This window comes from Balaenoptera physalus (assembly GCF_965194825.1).
Source record: "Balaenoptera physalus genome assembly, chromosome: 1".
NCBI classification, from domain to species: Eukaryota; Metazoa; Chordata; class Mammalia; order Artiodactyla; family Balaenopteridae; genus Balaenoptera; species Balaenoptera physalus.
The window spans coordinates 169053755-169070922 of NC_138882.1; the positions used below are offsets into that span (position 1 = coordinate 169053755).

Consider the following 17168-nt stretch of genomic DNA (forward strand, 5'->3'; position numbering starts at 1 on the left):
CAGCCTGATGGGGCCTGATGGTCCCATGGACTCTAGGCTCCTGACGGCTGGCTCTCTCCAGATGTGGGAGAGGGTAGCAATCCTGCTGGCCAGGCTTGTGGCCCAGCCTGCCACACCAGCATCCTTGGCAAGGGGGAAGCTTCCTCCCTGGCACTCCCAGGAGGACCATGGTCACCCATCTTAGAACCATCTGCTATCCCTCCTGGATGGGTTCCCATGAAGGGTGGATGAGGTGGCCTACACAGAGCATTCTGGAAACTGCTCAACACTCTACTGCTGGTAGAAGGTGGTGAAAATGGCAAAAAAGAGGCAGAGGGAAAAATTAAAGCTCCCTGTGAGTGGAGCTTTGGGGAGGCCCTGCGCACATTCCTGCTCTGACAACCCGTTCTGTGGGTGGAGTCAGCCCCGAAAATAATGACTAGGGAATGCGCCCAGCAGGGTCGGTCCTTCCTGGTAATGCTCTGTGTATGGGCACACGCACGTGGACACACACACACACACGTGCAGTGCAGGCACAAAATGACTCAGTCATCACACGCAGAACCAGGGGACAGTCTCCACATCTGACGACCAGCCACTGCCTACTGTGCCAGGCATTAACCCCTTAGTTGCTGGGTCCTGATGAAGCCCAGAGGGTCCTGGAAAAGGTTTTCCGTAGACAGGGCACTTGGGAAGCACAGGGAAGAGTTTAAAACTTGGGAGTTTGTCACTATTCTAACGACCGAGGCAACCAATGCCTCCTGACCACCAGCCCCCCATGTGGCCTCCCCAGGCCTGGAGGCTGAGAGAGGTGCCAGGAAAAGCAGACTCCGGCCAAACAGACCGAGGTCAGGATCGGGCACCTCTGCGTATTTCACGTCAAATCCTGGAAACTCAGAGACTCACATGTGATGAGGGTATGACACCTGTGACATGGGTAGGACACTACAAGTGCCCAGACGCTGGGTGGGATGAGAACTTGGTACAGTAACCCCTGTGCGGGCTCAGCATGGACACGCGCCAAAGAAGCCCTGGGCACACGGTGGCTGTGAGTGGCAGTGGGAGCAGGCTGGCCCTGGAAGCTCCCGGAGGCCATCAAAGCCGTGTATGAGGCAAGGCGGTCCACTCTGTTCTCCCCCTCTTTCCCTGCCCTCTCTCCTCTTCCCATCCTTTCCTCCTTCTCACTCTAGACTCCGTCTATAAATTGGCCCCCCTCTCCTGCCGTGTCCCTGGGAACACCTGCAATAAAGAGACTGCCAATCCATGGCCCCGAGTTATTGATCCCCTGTCTTCCTCTTCATCTTCACCCTCAAAGGGAGCAGGGGAGTCTCGAGTCACAGAAACCAGATACTTGAGGGACCAGTTTTTGTCTCTCCCGTGCCTGCCCCAAAACTTGCAAAGCAAGTTATGTACCAACAGATCTTCTGAATTGGAAAGACTCACCACAATTACGTTATTTTTTTTTTTTTTTTTTTTTTTTTGGCCATGCTGTGCCAGGCTTGTGGGATCTTAGTTCCCTGACCAGGGATGGAACCCGGGTGCTCGGCAGTGAAAGCACACAGTCCCAACCGCTGGACAGCCAGGGAATTCCTCAACTATGTTAATTTTTAAAAATTGGGATAATGGGATTGTGGTTATATTTAAACAACAACAAAAAGGATCCTTTTATAGATACATACTAAAGTATTTACAGAGAACATTATGCCTGGGATTGGCTTTAAACTTAATCTAGCAAGGGGAGGGAAAAGATGGAGGCGGGGGAATAGATAAAATAAGATTGCCCCTATGTTGATCATGGCTAAGGCTGGGTGAGGGGTACATGGGTTCATCACATACTAGTTGTTCTATTTTTGTCTGTGTTTGGTTTCTCGTTTTTTTTTTTTTTCTAAAATAAAAATGTTCTATAATAGACGTACACATAAAAGTCTCACCACTGAATCCTTTAAAGTATCAGCTCCAAGGAGAAGTCAAAGCAGCTTCTAAAAGACCCACAGGGCCCGAGGTCCCTGTACCAAAAGCCACCCCGCAGGCAGTCCCTTCTCAGCACCTGAGAGGATACTCCTCCCCCTCCCCCACGCGGGAGCCAGGCTGGCAGAGAGGACCCGGCAGGGGCTGAGTGTGAACCCCGTTCACATTCCCCGGTCATTCTCCTCTGGACACATCACGGGGGTCACTGGGCCTCTTAGGAAGCTGGCATTCCCAGAAGGGGCAGGGCAGTGCCAAGAACAGAGGGGCCCACCCTGGCTGTGGGTCCCCCACGTGTCCCTGAAAGGCTGGCCCGGAGCACCTGGCCCTCCCCGAGACAGCCCCTACAAACTCCTATTTCCTTTGAATCTGCCATGAATCCACTACAGGCCAGACTGGAAGCCAGGCATCCATGTATATGCTTGCATTTTAATCCTCTCCACATCCCTGGGCAATAGACAATATCATTCTCACTTTACAGGTGGGAAAAGTGAGCCTGAAAGAGGTGAAGGACCTTGTCGCTGAGAAAGTGAAGAGACTGGTGTGAGGATGCTGTCGGGTCCGGCTGACTTCCTGACCTCCTCCTACCCCAACCCGGCTTCTTTTCCAGGGATCGTTCTCCAGCGAGGTCCACCCGGCCCCTGCTCCGTGGCTGGGCTTTGGTCCCCAATCTGAATGCAATCAGGGATATTGCTAGGATCATCCCACCACTCCACCCTGCGGAGGATCATCACGGTGAATCCTGAGCCTGTCATCCGTGGCATTAGCCATCCCTGACAGCTCTGTGTCAGCTGCATGTCTGATGAGCACGCCTTCTGGGTCCCCCACCAACTGATGGACAGAAATGTTGAAGGGGAGAGAGTCCAGGGCCGAGCCTTAGGGCCATTGCTGGAAACCCTCCCCCTCCCAGTCTGACAGTAATCCTGGATCAACAGTTTGGGGGAATAAATCAATCCAGTCACTATCATCCCATCTCCACTTCTCCAAGACAGCCTTTACCAAATACCTTGCTGCAATCAAGATTCAGCACACAATTACAAGTCTCTGAGCAAGGGTCTCGCCTACCTGCCCTCTCCACCCCCAAGAAAACAAGATTCGTTTGCTCTTTTCTGTTCTAGAAAACTGCATGCCTGCAGAGCTCAGACATTCTTAGAACTTAGATCTAAACCATTCCCCCACTTAAACCCTTATGTGAATTCTCACTACACATAGACTAAAAATCCAAACTCCTTTCTGACCCCCCAGGGCACCCCACAAAGTGGCCCTGTTACCCCCTCCTGCTTTGACTCCTCTTCTTCCAGCCACTCTGGTCTTATAAATATGCCTTGGCATGTCAAGTTCATTCCAACCCCAGGGCCTTTGCACCTCCTTTGGATGCTAGATCATCCCTTGACTGACTCTTACTAGGCACTCTACGCTCCATCAATCTGTTTATTTTCTTCCTAGTGTTTATCATCACCATCATGTAGTATTTTCTTATGTCTTCACTCCCTACAACAACTCATCCTCCCTGAGGGCAGGGACTGTATCTTGTTCACCATGGAGGCCTCAGGACCTCGAGCAGTGCTGGGCACATACCTCCAGCTCATTAAGGATTTGTTGAATAAATGAATAAACTGGCTCACGAACTTGTCTTTACCCTTGTCCGTTTCTTGAAACTCTTGAAATCAAGAGCTGTGTTGCCAAAGACTGCCCAACTCCTTCAATGGTCGCAACCTGCCTGGATTTGATTCTATTTCTGGCCTTCCATCTCATGTCCCACCTTGGGCCTGGCACCCCTGTGAGCTGACCGGATGACACTGACCAGCCTGCTTGGTCAACCCCTGTAAGTCAGTCCCACGGCAGAACCCACACAGACCCTGCCCAGCTCTTAGCGACCACTTTGTGGCTCACAGGTTTTTCCCTCTTCCAACAACTTTGCTGGGTTCCACATCGAGCCTGCCCGCCTGCATTTCCTGGTATCTATCTTTTTTCCTCTCTTCTTAAGAAGTTTTGCCGATGCTGGCACCTCTCCCGTGCTATTTGCTTTCTGCTTTGAGTTGGTAAAAAGCATAAAATCTGCCACAGACTCTATCACAGTGAATCATTCAGGGCCGTTAACCCAACTCCCGGGCGCTGACAAAGGAAGCTAGTCAGAATTGGTGCTGGGGCTCCAGCTGCTGCCACTACCTCTGCTTTGCCCACCTCCAGAAATGATAGGTGTCTGATGGTGACTCTGTACACGGGCACCACACATCATTTCTGCATTTGCAGTGTATAGAGTCGTATAAAAAGAAAGGCTATTGACTGGCTGGCACCCCTTCCCAGAATAATGACTAAGCAAGCATGCTGTTAGCTCCCCGACCGCAGTTCTGTGTTCACGATAACACCGAGAAAAGATGAAAACTGCTATTCGTCTGAGCCAAACAACAGAAAAATGCAAGCAGAGAATTGTTAGTGCTGGAAGAGGACACCAAAACAACTATTTTCTTCCCACTATGGCATTTCAGATTGATGACAAACACGGTACCCAGGCCAGGTGCCCAGGCAACATGGGTGGTTGAAGATCGAAGCAAGAGAAGGGCTCTGGCTCCATCAGGAGACTGACCTCCTGGCTGGAGGTGAGGCCGACTTCACGTGTCTGCGTGGGTGGGGCAGCAGAGCAGAGCGGCTAAAAAGCTCCGCGCCTGGAAGGAGGCAGAAACTGGATTCAAATTCCCACTGCTTAATGGAGGCCAGCCCTCAAGCAAGCTGCCTAATATGTCTAAACCTCAGGTTCTAGTTCACAAAATCAGAAGGATGAGCATTTATGGAGAATGAACTAACCAGCCAGGCACTGTGCTAAATGCTTCCCATGCAAAACTCTCATTTTAATTCCCACAACAGCCCCAGTGGGGTGCTGTGAGGACCGATTACGGTTTTGACCCTATGGTAGTTCCCACCCACCTTGGTTCAGTAACAAAGCAGAGACTTGGAAAGTGCCTGGGCATCAGGGCTTAACCTCTTGTTTCTCTTGGGACTCAGCAACCTCCACGTGGACGAACCCAGGAAAGTCTGCTGGAGGATAACACATCCCGTGGAGAAAAACCCCAAGGTCCTCAGCTGACTAGCCAGACCTGGGTGACTACAGACACTGCAGATGTGTGGGTGGGCACGAGGCACTTCCCGCCAAGCCCACCCGAGCCTCTCCCAGAAAAACAACCCAGAGGAACCCAGCCCAGACTGCTCAACTACGGAAATGGGAGCTAAGTAGGAAGCTGTGGTGCTGAGCTGCTAAACTCTGAGGTGGTTTGTTACACAGTCGGCCCTTCGTATTCACAGGTTCGACACTGGTGGCTTCAACTGACTGTGGATGGAAAATACTGGGAAAAAAACTCCAGAAAGTTCCAGAAAGCAAAACTTGAATTTGCTGCACACTGGCAACTACTTACATAGCATTTGCATTGTATTGTACAACTCTTTACGTAGCATTTACATTGTATGAGGTACTATAAGTAATCAGGAGATGATTTAAAGTATACGGGAGGATGTGTGTAGGTTATATCCAAATACGACACCATTTTATGTAAGGAACTTGAGCATCCGCAGATTTTGATATCCATGGACATTCTGAAACCAATCCCCTGTAGATACCAAGGGACTATTGTTGATCAAAAGCTAACGGGCACAGAGAGATACAGTTATCGCAGTTTTTAAATGAAGAAGCTAAAGTCACCATCCCCCGATTGGCCCCCATCCTCACTTGACCAAGGCTGGTGGACATTTCTGGGTCTTCCTGTCTGCATGGGGAACAGGGACCCATCTTCAATGCCCCTGGAGCATATGTCACAGCACCCAGGGTGGCCCCTGCCCAATGTGGAGGGAAGGGACACAGCCACCTCTGTCAAAGCTACCTGGTGTCTTCATCTTTCCTCTCCTCCAGAGCCAGGATTCACTGAACTGCCCTGGGTACACACACCATACCATGCACACACATACGCACCAACTTATGTGTGCACACACAGCAGTCACGTACATGCACATATCCCAATGTGCACACACACACCCATGCACACACACATACCACAGCTGTGCACACACACACACACTAACGCATATGCATACACACATAAAGCAAGCCATGTACACACACACACCAATGCACACACACACACCCAGGCACACAGCTGTGCTACAGCCACACACACACACACGCTACAACCATGCCCACACACATACCACAGACGTGCACACACCCACACATGCAAACAACCGCAGCATGTACACACACCTCACAACCGTGCACATACACCCAGGCACACACGCACACACCACCACCACCATAGCTTTGTAGAAACCCAGCAGGAAGAAAGAAAGGGGGAAGGAGGGCGGATTCCCCTATCTCCCAGCCTGAGGGGCCTGGGCCGACTGTTTTCAGTCTACGGGGGGAAGGGGGCAGTTGAGAGAAACTGCAGATTCAGTTGCCATCCCAGGGCCTGCGCACCTGCGTCCCAAAGGTACCTGGAAAGCCACTGAGTTCCACCTGCTGGCCTTTCTCTGGTGGGGGTGTGGTGGGCAGCGGGCCTTCAGAAAACCCTGATTCCCACCCCGCCGCTCCTCCGCTCTCCAGGCTGCGTGAGGATTAAGTGAGATGATGAATATGAAAGCGCGCGGTAAACTGTAACGGGCGCTGTGCAAATGTTAGCGGCTCTGACGGAGAGACGTGCGGTGCCCAGAGGCCCGCTGACCCTTCGCAGCCCAGGGCCTGGCCGGCTGGGGGTGGGAAGCCGGGAAGTGGCTGAAGCTGCGGTCACCTGCACCGTGGGGATGCTGACGTCGCCGGGGGTTAAGGGAGACGACACTGTGAAATCCCTCAGCTGCCCGAATGCCACGCCTGGGCTAGATGTTCATCTCATTTCTTAGCAAAGGCCTTCACACAGAGTAGAGTCCATTTTTACAATGTCCCTGGCATCCTCTTAGAACCCAAAAACGGTCAATCTCCTTCCTTCATGCTTTTTTTGGAACACCTCTTTCTCAAAGCGGTGTCCCTTTGAAGCCTAAGGTTCCATCATCTTTGACCCCCAAAGTATCAGAGAACTTCCTACAAATATGCACAGGAATCTCCTGTGGTGCTTGTTTCAAATGCAGATTCCCTGGGCACTCCTGGGGAAATGGCAGTTCAGTTGGTCAAAAATGGGGCCCAGGCATCTGCATTCTGAGCCAGGATCCCTCCTCCACCCTCTGCCCCCAGGCCTGCAGTTCTGGTACAAATGAGGCACCTGAGGACACACATCCAGGTGTGAATTTCCCTTCCCTCCCTGACCCTCCATCTGTCTGGAGGGGAGAGAAAGGAGTACACAGAGGCAGGCAGGGGTTGAGCCTCCGACTGGAAGGGTGGGGGGATGAAGGATTCAGTGAGCTGGGGAATGAGACAAGAAATACTGGGGAGTAAATACAGCAATAAAGGAGCTTCGGCTGGGAGCTACAGAGTGATTCTTATTGTTCAAATTATCTTTAAAACTTTTCATTTGAATCTGTTTAATAAGAGGAGGTTTACCCTAAGGAAGAGGTATTTTTTTAAATGTGACTTGGGAGCTGAATTGGAAAGAACGTTGCAACAAAGATATTAAAAAGGGGATTAAACCAAACCACCGGTGGCCCATCTCTGCAGGCTCCTACAGCCTGCGACACGGCTCCCAAAACCATAAAATTAAATTAAAAAGGGGGACACGGGACGTGGGATGTTAATCATGATTCATCTTCCCTTCACCGCTCGTGGCTCCCGGTGTTAAGCAGAAGGAGGAAGGGCTATTCTGAATGGCTCCTGGTGTAGCGAAAGAGCTCTGGTCTTCAAGCTTCACCAGGTCCCTATCCCTATTCTGCCCCCTCCAAGCTGGATGACTCTGGGCAAGTTGCCTAACTTCTCTGAGCCCCAGCTTCCTCATCTGTAAAATGGGAATAATATTGACCATCAACTGGGAAGGGTTGCTAAGACAATGTGATAAACAGAAAATTGAACTACAGAGCCTGGCACATATTAGGTGCTCAAGAAAATGTTAGTTCCCTTCTTAAGCTCAAGGCAGAAGGAGGAAAAGACCTTGCAATGTCTTGGCTTCCTGATATCCCGTCCCTACGTCACTCAATGCTTCCTCTGATGATTGTGACCTCTGGTTTGGATCCTGGCAACCTCTGGGCCTCACTCTCCTTGCAGTGGCATTTTTATGGTTCATCCATCATTCACTTACTCATTCATTCATACACACTGCATTGCCACTGAGTGCCAGGAACTCGGCTGGGCGCTGGGGAGACAATGATGAGCTAGACATGGCCCTTGCCCTTAAGAAGCCGTGGTCAGGTGGGGGAAGAAAGACTGTTGCCACCAGCAGCATACAATACATGCCAGATGACCACCTCATCAGAAACCCTATGCCAGAATGGCGTTGACACATCCCACTGGGTCTTTGTGTCCTCTTCTCTGGCCAACGGTCAACACAAGAGCTGGTTATAAACTGACTCTTCCATTCTATTACCTGCACATAAAGACCCCTACCATTAGGTCCTCAGAGCTAAGGAAGGATTTGTCTCTCCTGATGACCTCTCCTGCTTTCTCTTCTTAGATGATATGAGTTATAGAAACTAACTGGTATATTCCCACTTTTTGCCCCAGCTGCCAAGAGTCTCAAAGCAACATGCTGGCCTCCACTGAATACTTTTCCTTAGCTTAGCTTTTCTGGTATATAAGTCTCCTCGCCCCATACCATTCTTGATTACTTAACCCTTGTCATTTTGTCCTTGATAGTAATGATAATAGGGTGATGATGAAGATGATGAACTTGAAGTCCTTATTTTCTGCCAGGTGCTGTATGAACTTTGCACACATTCTTTCATTGACCTCCACAATAGTCCTTTAAGGTGGTCACTATGACTTTTTCCATCTTTCAGATGAGGAGAATGGGGCACAGAAAGTTTGAGCAACTTGGTGACAGCTAGGAAGTATACTGGGATACTCCTTATTTTATTGTTCTCTGAGCCACCTTTAAACTCTTAGGAAAGAGAGGGGATATAATTGTTTATTTAAATTTTTAAAAAGGAACGTGGAAGAGGGAGGAAGGAGAAATGTTAAATGGGGTGAGCAGTGAAAAATTTACAGAACGATACACTAATTCCAGGTCTTTAAGGATGGGTAAGATTTCAGTAGACAGAGAGAGATGGAAGAAAGGCATTCCTGGTAGTGAAATAACCTGAGCAAAGGTAAGGGAATGTGCGCCCGCTTGTGGCGCATCTCGGTTTACAGAGAGTCTGGAGAAGAGCAGCCAGGTGTGCACCTAGAGATGTGGGTAGGACCAACTACAGAGATTCTTTTCAAGACCAGGTCAGGGGGTTCAGAAGACAATGAGGAAGCCGTGGAAGATGCCTGAGCAGTGCTGTTGATGTGCCTCAGGAAGACGAAGCTGGTAAAGGGCGAAGGACATCCAAGAGGGAAAGGAACCAGGCACAGTAAGATGAGACGATCTGAAAATGGCAGAAGGGAGACCTGCAAGGAAGCAAGGAATCAAAAACCATCATGAAGGCAACTGACAGATGCGTAAGGAGACTGGAGGAGAGAAGGGTCAAGGGCCTTGAACCTCTATCTGCAGCACTATTTGTGCACTAATTCACTTGACAACCGGGAGGGAGGATGCATTGATGTCAACGTGATTGGGGTCATAGTAGTGGCTGAGACCCAGCCCTGGGAAGCTTAAGGGAAGGGGACACTTAAGTGTTCATGAGAAAAGGATTCCAACCTGGGGCCTGGGGTTTTCTGACATTCTAAAATATCAAGGGATGTGAGGATGTGTTTCAGGCCAAAGGGTGTATGGCGGCTTCCCTCAGATTCTCAAAGAGAGGTTTGACCCCTCCAAGGGGAGAAAATGCTAGTCTGGAGTGAGCATTAGACTCCAAGGGTGTCCAGAACTGGCTTCTGCTCTAGGGCATCAGTCCGAGTTTCCACGTGCGAGTCTTGTCCTCATCACTCCCAACACTAGGTTTCAAGCTTTAAAAAAAATAAATTTTTTAATAAATAAAAGTGAGGATGTAGTCCAAGCAACTTTTCCAGAAAAGTAGGATTCATCCCATTTTTCCTGAGCTGGGTCTTGAGAAGAAAGCCTCCAGAAAGAGTTCTATAAGCGCAGGGAAGGACGGGAAGCTCCCTGGGGTGATGGGAAATCGCGTGGGGGTGGATGAGAGCGGAAAGGTGGCTCTCTTACTGTTTTAATAACTGTAGCAACAAAGGACTGGTTTGTTGGGAGAACAGTTTAAACAAGGCAGCACGTTGGGTTCCAAGTCGCAGTGGCTCTCCTGCCTGGAGGACTGGCCAATGGGTGCAAGCAGTGAAAATTTACTGGAGCAAGTGCAAAACAGCCCTCTTCCGTCATGAGACAGACAGTACCTCAGAAGGCTGCCAGTCAGGAAATCATTTCTGTTTTGTAAATGCTTAAATGGATTTCCTTTCTTTCTGTAGACTTCTCCTCCTACTTGGGTCTGGCTCAGGAAGACCTTCCAGCTCGCCTCCCCCAGCCTCCTCCAGAAAGCCTTCCCTGAGCTCCAAGCCCAGGTCACGTGTCCCCTCGGTGTGCTCCCACAACACTGGCACTTCATCCGGACATTTATCCTAATATGTTGTGATCTGCCCTCCTCAAGACACTGAAGGTCCAGGTAGGAGCTCGGAGACTGTCCCCATCTTTTTCACCACTGTATTGCTTTCACACTTTGCCAGGCATGCACAATAAATATTTGTTGAACATCATTGCTGTCACATGGATCTGTGTCCGTCCCACCCACTAGACTGGTAGCTCTCAGAGAGACGGGCTTCTGTCCTACTTATCTCTGTATGCCTGGGACCCAGCACAGGGCCGGCCACCCAGAAGGCAACTGTGAATGTCTGTTGAATGAATCCATAAATGAGGGAATGAACAAATGTCATTTCACAGTCAGGGCAATGGAGTCAACAGCAAATCCAAAATCCCCATTCTAAGGCTGTGAAGTTTTAGCAACAGGGGGATTGAATGAATAGGTAATCCTAGAATATGAGTCAGTAAGTGGCTTTCCACAATTCTCTCAGCCCAAATTTAAGACTAATTAAAAGATAACTGAACAAGAGTCTGGAGTTTAATTGACGCTAGACAGAACTACTGATTTCTCCCCCATAGCCCATTTCTCCCCATTTCTTCCCCACCTCAACAAATGCACCACCGTCCAACCAGCGCTCAAGCCAAAAACCTCAATTCAGCTGTGACGTGTCTATCTGTGTGCCCCAAACCATCTGCAGGCTCTTTTGACTCCTCTCAAAATACACGCCAAATCCCCCACTTTTTCCATTTTCACTGCAATCACTCTGGTCTAGCCACCATCACCATCGTGCTCATCTGGACTATTGTAGCATCTTCCCAGAGGTCTCCCAACTTGCTCTCTCACCTGTCTAACAAACCATCTCCACACAGCAGCTGGAGACATCTTTAAAAACTAGTGAATGTGATCGTGTTACACCCCCTTCCTAAAAACCTCCAAAGGTCTCCCATAACATGGAGAATCAAATGTGAACTCCCTACTGTGGTCCTCCAGGCCTTCTGAGACCTTGCCTGACTGCCTCTGGTATCACCCTGTGCCACGTCACATCACTCACTACACCCCAGCCGTGTTGTCCCTCTCCAAGCCCACTCACATCTCAGAGTCCCTGTGGTTTCTCTCCTTTCTGCCTGGACATCCTTCCTTAGGTCTTCACCTGACTGGCTCCTTCTTGGGGTCCAGGTCTCAGCTCAAATGACCGCCTCTACTCAGAGAGTCCTTCCCTGACCACCCCATCTAAAGGAGGTCCCCCTAGTACTTTAGTCAGTTTTATTTCCATCAGAGCACTCTCTGCTAGCTGAAATTATTTGGTTTATTTTTATGTGTTTATTATTGGTTTCTTCCAACTAGAATACCAGTTCTTTTCCCATTCTAAAGTTATCATACTCTCCTATTTACTTATTTTCTGTTTCTCTCCCCTACTTGAATGTAAGCTCTAGAAAGGCAGGACCTCATCTGGTTTACAGCTCTATTCCACTAGCTCTTAGCACAGAGCCAGGCACATAGTAGATGCTTAATAAATACTTGTTGAACGAATAACTGAAGGAATGAATGAATGAATGAACTCAAAATGTGTCCATAGGCTAAAGTTGGCTTGTGGAGAAAAGTGAACGTGGTGTTAATTGCCATTAACAGGAATACAGAATATAGATGGGGAGAATCCAATCTGCTTGGATTGGATCATACCTGGATTATTGTACTTGGTTCTTGTTGCTGCACTGCCCCAGGGACCAGCGGTGTGGGCAAGAAACTGACCAAGTTGGTACATGAAGGGAAACTTAGAAAAACAGAGATACTCAGCTTGTGAAAACAAGAAATCCTAGGAGGAATGTTGTTGCCATCTTTTAATATCTAAAGGGTTATTGAGAGGAAGGCGGGGATAGATTTGGTTTGGAGCCCTAAGGGCAGAATCCAGATCAATGGGTATTAGTTTGATAGAGACAGATTTCAGCACAGGAAGAAAATGGTTTTTTGACAGTCAGGGTTCACAGCAAAGGAAGGAGCTACCTTAGCAAGTGGTGAGCTCTGCATCTAAGAAAGTGTACAAGTGGATAACCACTTGGCAAGGATGTCGAGGAAGGGATTCAAGCAGCAGAAGATAGCCTTCAAGATCCCTTTCAAACTTGAAATGTCTGGGTTTCTATGATATATGGGGACAAAGTAAAAAAAAAAAAAAATCTGGCTAACAAGAGTTCTAGAGCTTACTTATCTACCTGCCCTGATAACAGTTAGCAACTCCAAAACCCAAACTGGGTTTACAAAATTAAACAGTAAGCAGATTAGCTGAGAGGTTCTCTTGTGGGCCTGAAGCCATCCCACAAATATGCTGGACAGCTCCCTGGATTTGAAATCTGTTATCTATGTGTGATCACTCAGAACATGGGACTGCCGAATATTTTGACTCTCCAAAAAGATGCCTTAATTTCTAGGAGAAGGCAGCCAACTCTATCACGCAGTGGCTAAGATGGTCCTGGGTTTGTTTCCTGAAACTCCACCACTTCCTAACTGTAGGACCTCGGACAAAGAAATGAACCCCACCAAACCTGTTACCTCATCTGTAAAAAGGATCTGATTGAAAAATAGGGGAGGGAGGAATTGAAACAAGAATGACCCAAAGTTAATAATTAATGAAGCTGATTGACAGACATTCATTATACTATTTTATGTGTTTGAACATTTGCATAACAAACAGTAAAAAGAGGGGGAGTTTAAAATAGTACCCACTTCATGTAATAATTGTAGGGCTTAAGGAAATCATCATCATCATTATTACAAGGAATTTTTACAAATCCTAGTTATTACCGGGAATGTTTAAATATCCCATTTAATCATCCCAACAACCCAATGAAATGCGTAGTAATCATCTCCACTTGGCAGATGAGGAAACTGAAGCTCACATAAATTAAACAAATCCCGCAGCTGGCACAGGGCTGAAATGCGATCCGAAACCAGAGTTATCTGATTCCACCACTGCAGCTGCCTTTATTTCAAGAACAGCTCACTGTGTTCTACTTGGTTGATATCTGCACGATTATGATATCATTTATTCATCTAAGGCAATGGTTTCCTAGCTCTTTTATCATAGCAGAACCCTTTTTTCAAATGCAGCCTTTACTCAGAACTTCAGTAAGTAAAAACCCATAAAAGCCGAACAGCTCTGGCTGATGTGGGGATCGGGACCCAGCAACCAGGACACTTGACTCCAGGGTTGCCCCTGAAGCACCCTAAGGTCTATGAGCATCATGTGAAAACCCCAGATTGAAGGCAACAAAAACAACCACTAAAACCCCTGAACCCTGAGAATTGCATTTAGGGACAGCCTCACGGGAATAATGTAGCTTTCAGTTTCCTGTCCCCATTACATTTGATCCTCATTATCAACTCTGAGATGGACAAGGCAGGGCATATCATTCTCCATTTGCAGATGAGAAAATTAAGGCCAAATGGAGTTAAGCGACTGGCCAAAGGTGTGCCAGTTCAGTTTTCAGCCAAGTGCAGACTGGAAGTAGAGTCTGTTTCCATTAACTCCGTGTGACCTGGCAGAGAGGGTGCAATCTACTGGAAATTGCCACTGACCCTTGGTCCACAAAGTGGCCAATCAGCTCCTTGGCCACTGAGAGCTGAGCAGAGCCCCACAGGCCCCCTCCAAGGCCCTGTCCCAGAGCAGATGGCAGTGGGCAGGGGAGAGGGTCTCAGTGCCACCGGAGGGCAGGACAGCAGGATTTTGGCTGTAGACGGGCCATTCCCATCCCAGCCGTATACTGCTGAGCAGGGGGCAGGGTAGGCAATAACAGCCAAAGTGCCTTTCGCCTTCATGTGTAGCAAGTAAATAAGCCCAAAAAGGGTCAGCATGGAGTGCAGAACTGGGGAGCAGTTACGCTTTGCCTTTCTTAGCTCTTGCGTAGAAATCCCTGAAACCAGACTCAGCTCATAATTGCCTGAAGGGTTCCCCCACTCCAGAACATCTCTGAGCTGAGCTGGAGCATGTGTTGGAAGAGGCAACACTTAATTATCACTTAGTCTTTAATTAGCACTTAATTATTAACACTTAATCCATCTGTAAAATGGGGACACGAATACCTGCCTCACAGGGACTCTGGGAGGATTAATTAATGTTTGCAGCCCACTTTGAAGATACAAAGCAGTAAACAAGTGTTTAATGGTGGCATTAATAACTCGCCGGATTTACTCGCTTTTCCTAAGGAGGTTCTTTCTTCTTCTCTGTTCCTCCCTCTCCTTTCTAATATCCGTCCCCAACAACATCTACCCAACTTTGCCCTCGTGGAGAAACTTTTAGCTCTGTGTTTCCCAGACACAGGATTTCCCATCCAGGAAATGGGCTATTTACAGCCATCTTCCTGCACTTTAATTTTCTATTATGTCCTCTGAATATGTCAGTGCCTTCCCAGTAAATATTTTGATGTGCGCTCTCGCAGCGGCTTCCGTGGAGGCTGAATGGGACAGCTGCTCCCTGTATTAGGGAATTCCAGATGTGGTTTAAAACCATCAGACTCATCTGTGCCAATGCCTAGCCTTTGAGGGCGGCAGGGGAGAAGGATCTTCTAGTTGCCTCTGGGGAAAGCCACGGACTTCTAGCCTTCAGCCCTGGCTAGGGTGGTTTTTCAAGGTCCTCAGATCTACATTGGAGTTGCCAATGCCTTTAGACAAGAAATATCCCCTGAGTGGGCTGGTACAGAGGCAGTAGAAATACAGCCCTGGTCTGGCCCTTCACTCAGGTAACTTCAGGATCCCCATCAACGCTCCTACTGGACAGAGGACCATGGTGGGTGGAGGAAAAGTACACAGCCTTTAGGGTTTAGCCAGACTGAACAACAGGTCAAAACACTCCCCCAGAGGGTTAGACCTCATCTCCTCCCCCCTCCCTTGGGTCACGTAAGGGGACACTCACTCTTCTTGGAAGCTGAGGCCATTGTCTCTTGGGGTGCCAGCCATGGGGGCAGAGAGCTGCTCCTTGGAGGTCCTGGGCTGCAAGGCCTCGGGCAGGCCCTGAACTCTCTTCCAGATTTCATGGCAAGTCTTGTCTAAGCTGTCTTGGGGTGTGTCCTGGTGGATCCAGATGTACCTGGGGAACGGGCCCAGGGCGGAGGGGCGCTTGGCCACCAGGGCTGAGGACAAAGCCAGCCCATTCCCACTGGCCATCCTCTTCCTCTCTTTCCGGAAGCCCCTTTGTCCACCCAGGGCTCGAAGACAGGGGGACCGTCCGCCACCACCCCTCATTCACCAGAAAGGGAGATGAGGATGGGGCAGAAGGAGGTCAGTTCTGTCTAGCTGTTGGTCCAGCAAGGTGACTATGTTCAGAGGCCTTCGATTTGTGCGTAAGTGATGGATGGAGGACAGCTTTCTTTTGGGGAGGGGGTACTTATTTTGATTTGTTTTTATTTGCTCTGTCTTGACTTTTGCCCCCCTCCCCTTCTCCCTTAGAAGAAAATATTTAAAAGTCAACAAAAACCAGTAGCTTAGTAACCGTGGAATCCCCCTGAGCTCAGGAACCAGGCACCTGGGGGGGCAGAATGACATCTGGGAACAACTGGAAGGGGAGGGCTGGCTCTCCTCCCAGTCCCTGGCACTCTCCCGTTGCCACCGGCCCCTGACTCCTGGCAGCGCCCGGGGCTCAGCCCATCATCGCTCGCTAAGCCTGGGGGATGACCTGGTGAGGGCCTGGCACACTGCTAGGCACCGGGCTCCGGGATTCTGCCATCGGTTTCTCACTGGGCCTTCCCAGGGACCCCGAGCCCACCGAGGGCCAAGGGCCCCCTCCCGGCCGAGCCCCGCCCTGCTCGCCCCAACTCCCCCTCCAGTCCCCCTCTCCTGGCCGCTCTACCGCCCACAGGAACGGTCCCGAGTGCCCAGCGCCCGCCCCGGCGCCCCCAGCAGACACCTGCCACGGTCCCCTCCCTGGGCTGCGGGGTGGACTGGGGAAGGGTCCCAACGCCTTAAAAGGGCGCTGTCTCCGCGGGGGGCTGGGGCCGATTTGCAGGGCCGGTGGCTCCCACCCGCTTCCCGTCCAGCGCTGGAATTCCTCGCTGGGTTTCAAACGCAACGGCTCGGTGCGCGCGGCGCCCTGCGCTCGGTCTGTGCCCCAGGCCCTCCGGTGGGGTGGGGGCGGGGACCAGAGGACCCCAGAGCGCTTTCCCCCATTAGAGGTCAAGGGCACCGTGCCCCGGCTCGCCCCGCCACCGCGGGCTCCTCGTACCCACCTGGACGCCTGCCGGTCCCTGCCCGGGGATCACTGATTTCACCCCTAACTGCCCTTTGACCAGGCGCTTACCATGTGCCAAGCGCTCGGCTTTAAAGTTGATACCGTTATGTATTATTGTTCTACATTTGAGGAAACCGAGTCTCAAAGTCCTAAAGGGGTGTGTCCAAGGCCCACTAGGAAGCGGGGAGCTGGGGTTCAAACCCAGGCACCCCAGGCTACTGATACAGACCGGTTTCTCCAGCGCTGGGCTCAGCGGTCCCCAGGGTGGGCGGAGGTGCCGAGAGAGGGTCTAAGCTAACCGCTTGCTGCTCGGTGGGCTCCGCCCCACACTGGAGGGGCTTCCTTAAACTCGGAACCAACATGGGACCTCCGTCTGCCCGGGGCTCTCTGGCCCCAGGAGTCAATGGTTGTTCCTCCAGTGTTTCCCCAGTAAAGGATGATC

At 50.1% G+C, this 17168-nt stretch overlaps 1 protein-coding gene across 1 annotated transcript in view; it reads right to left on the minus strand.

Annotated features, from left to right (window-relative positions):
* The window catches only part of LOC309638142 (uncharacterized protein C1orf94), a 63013-nt gene extending 46998 nt beyond the window's left edge, over positions 1-16015 (minus strand). Inside the window, exon 1 of the mRNA XM_082413756.1 lies at positions 15416-16015. Within this exon, the coding sequence (XP_082269882.1) occupies positions 15416-15744 (329 nt within the window). The 5' untranslated portion in view covers positions 15745-16015. The remainder of the gene's footprint in view (positions 1-15415) is intronic.
* Positions 16016-17168: the final 1153 nt, after the last annotated feature.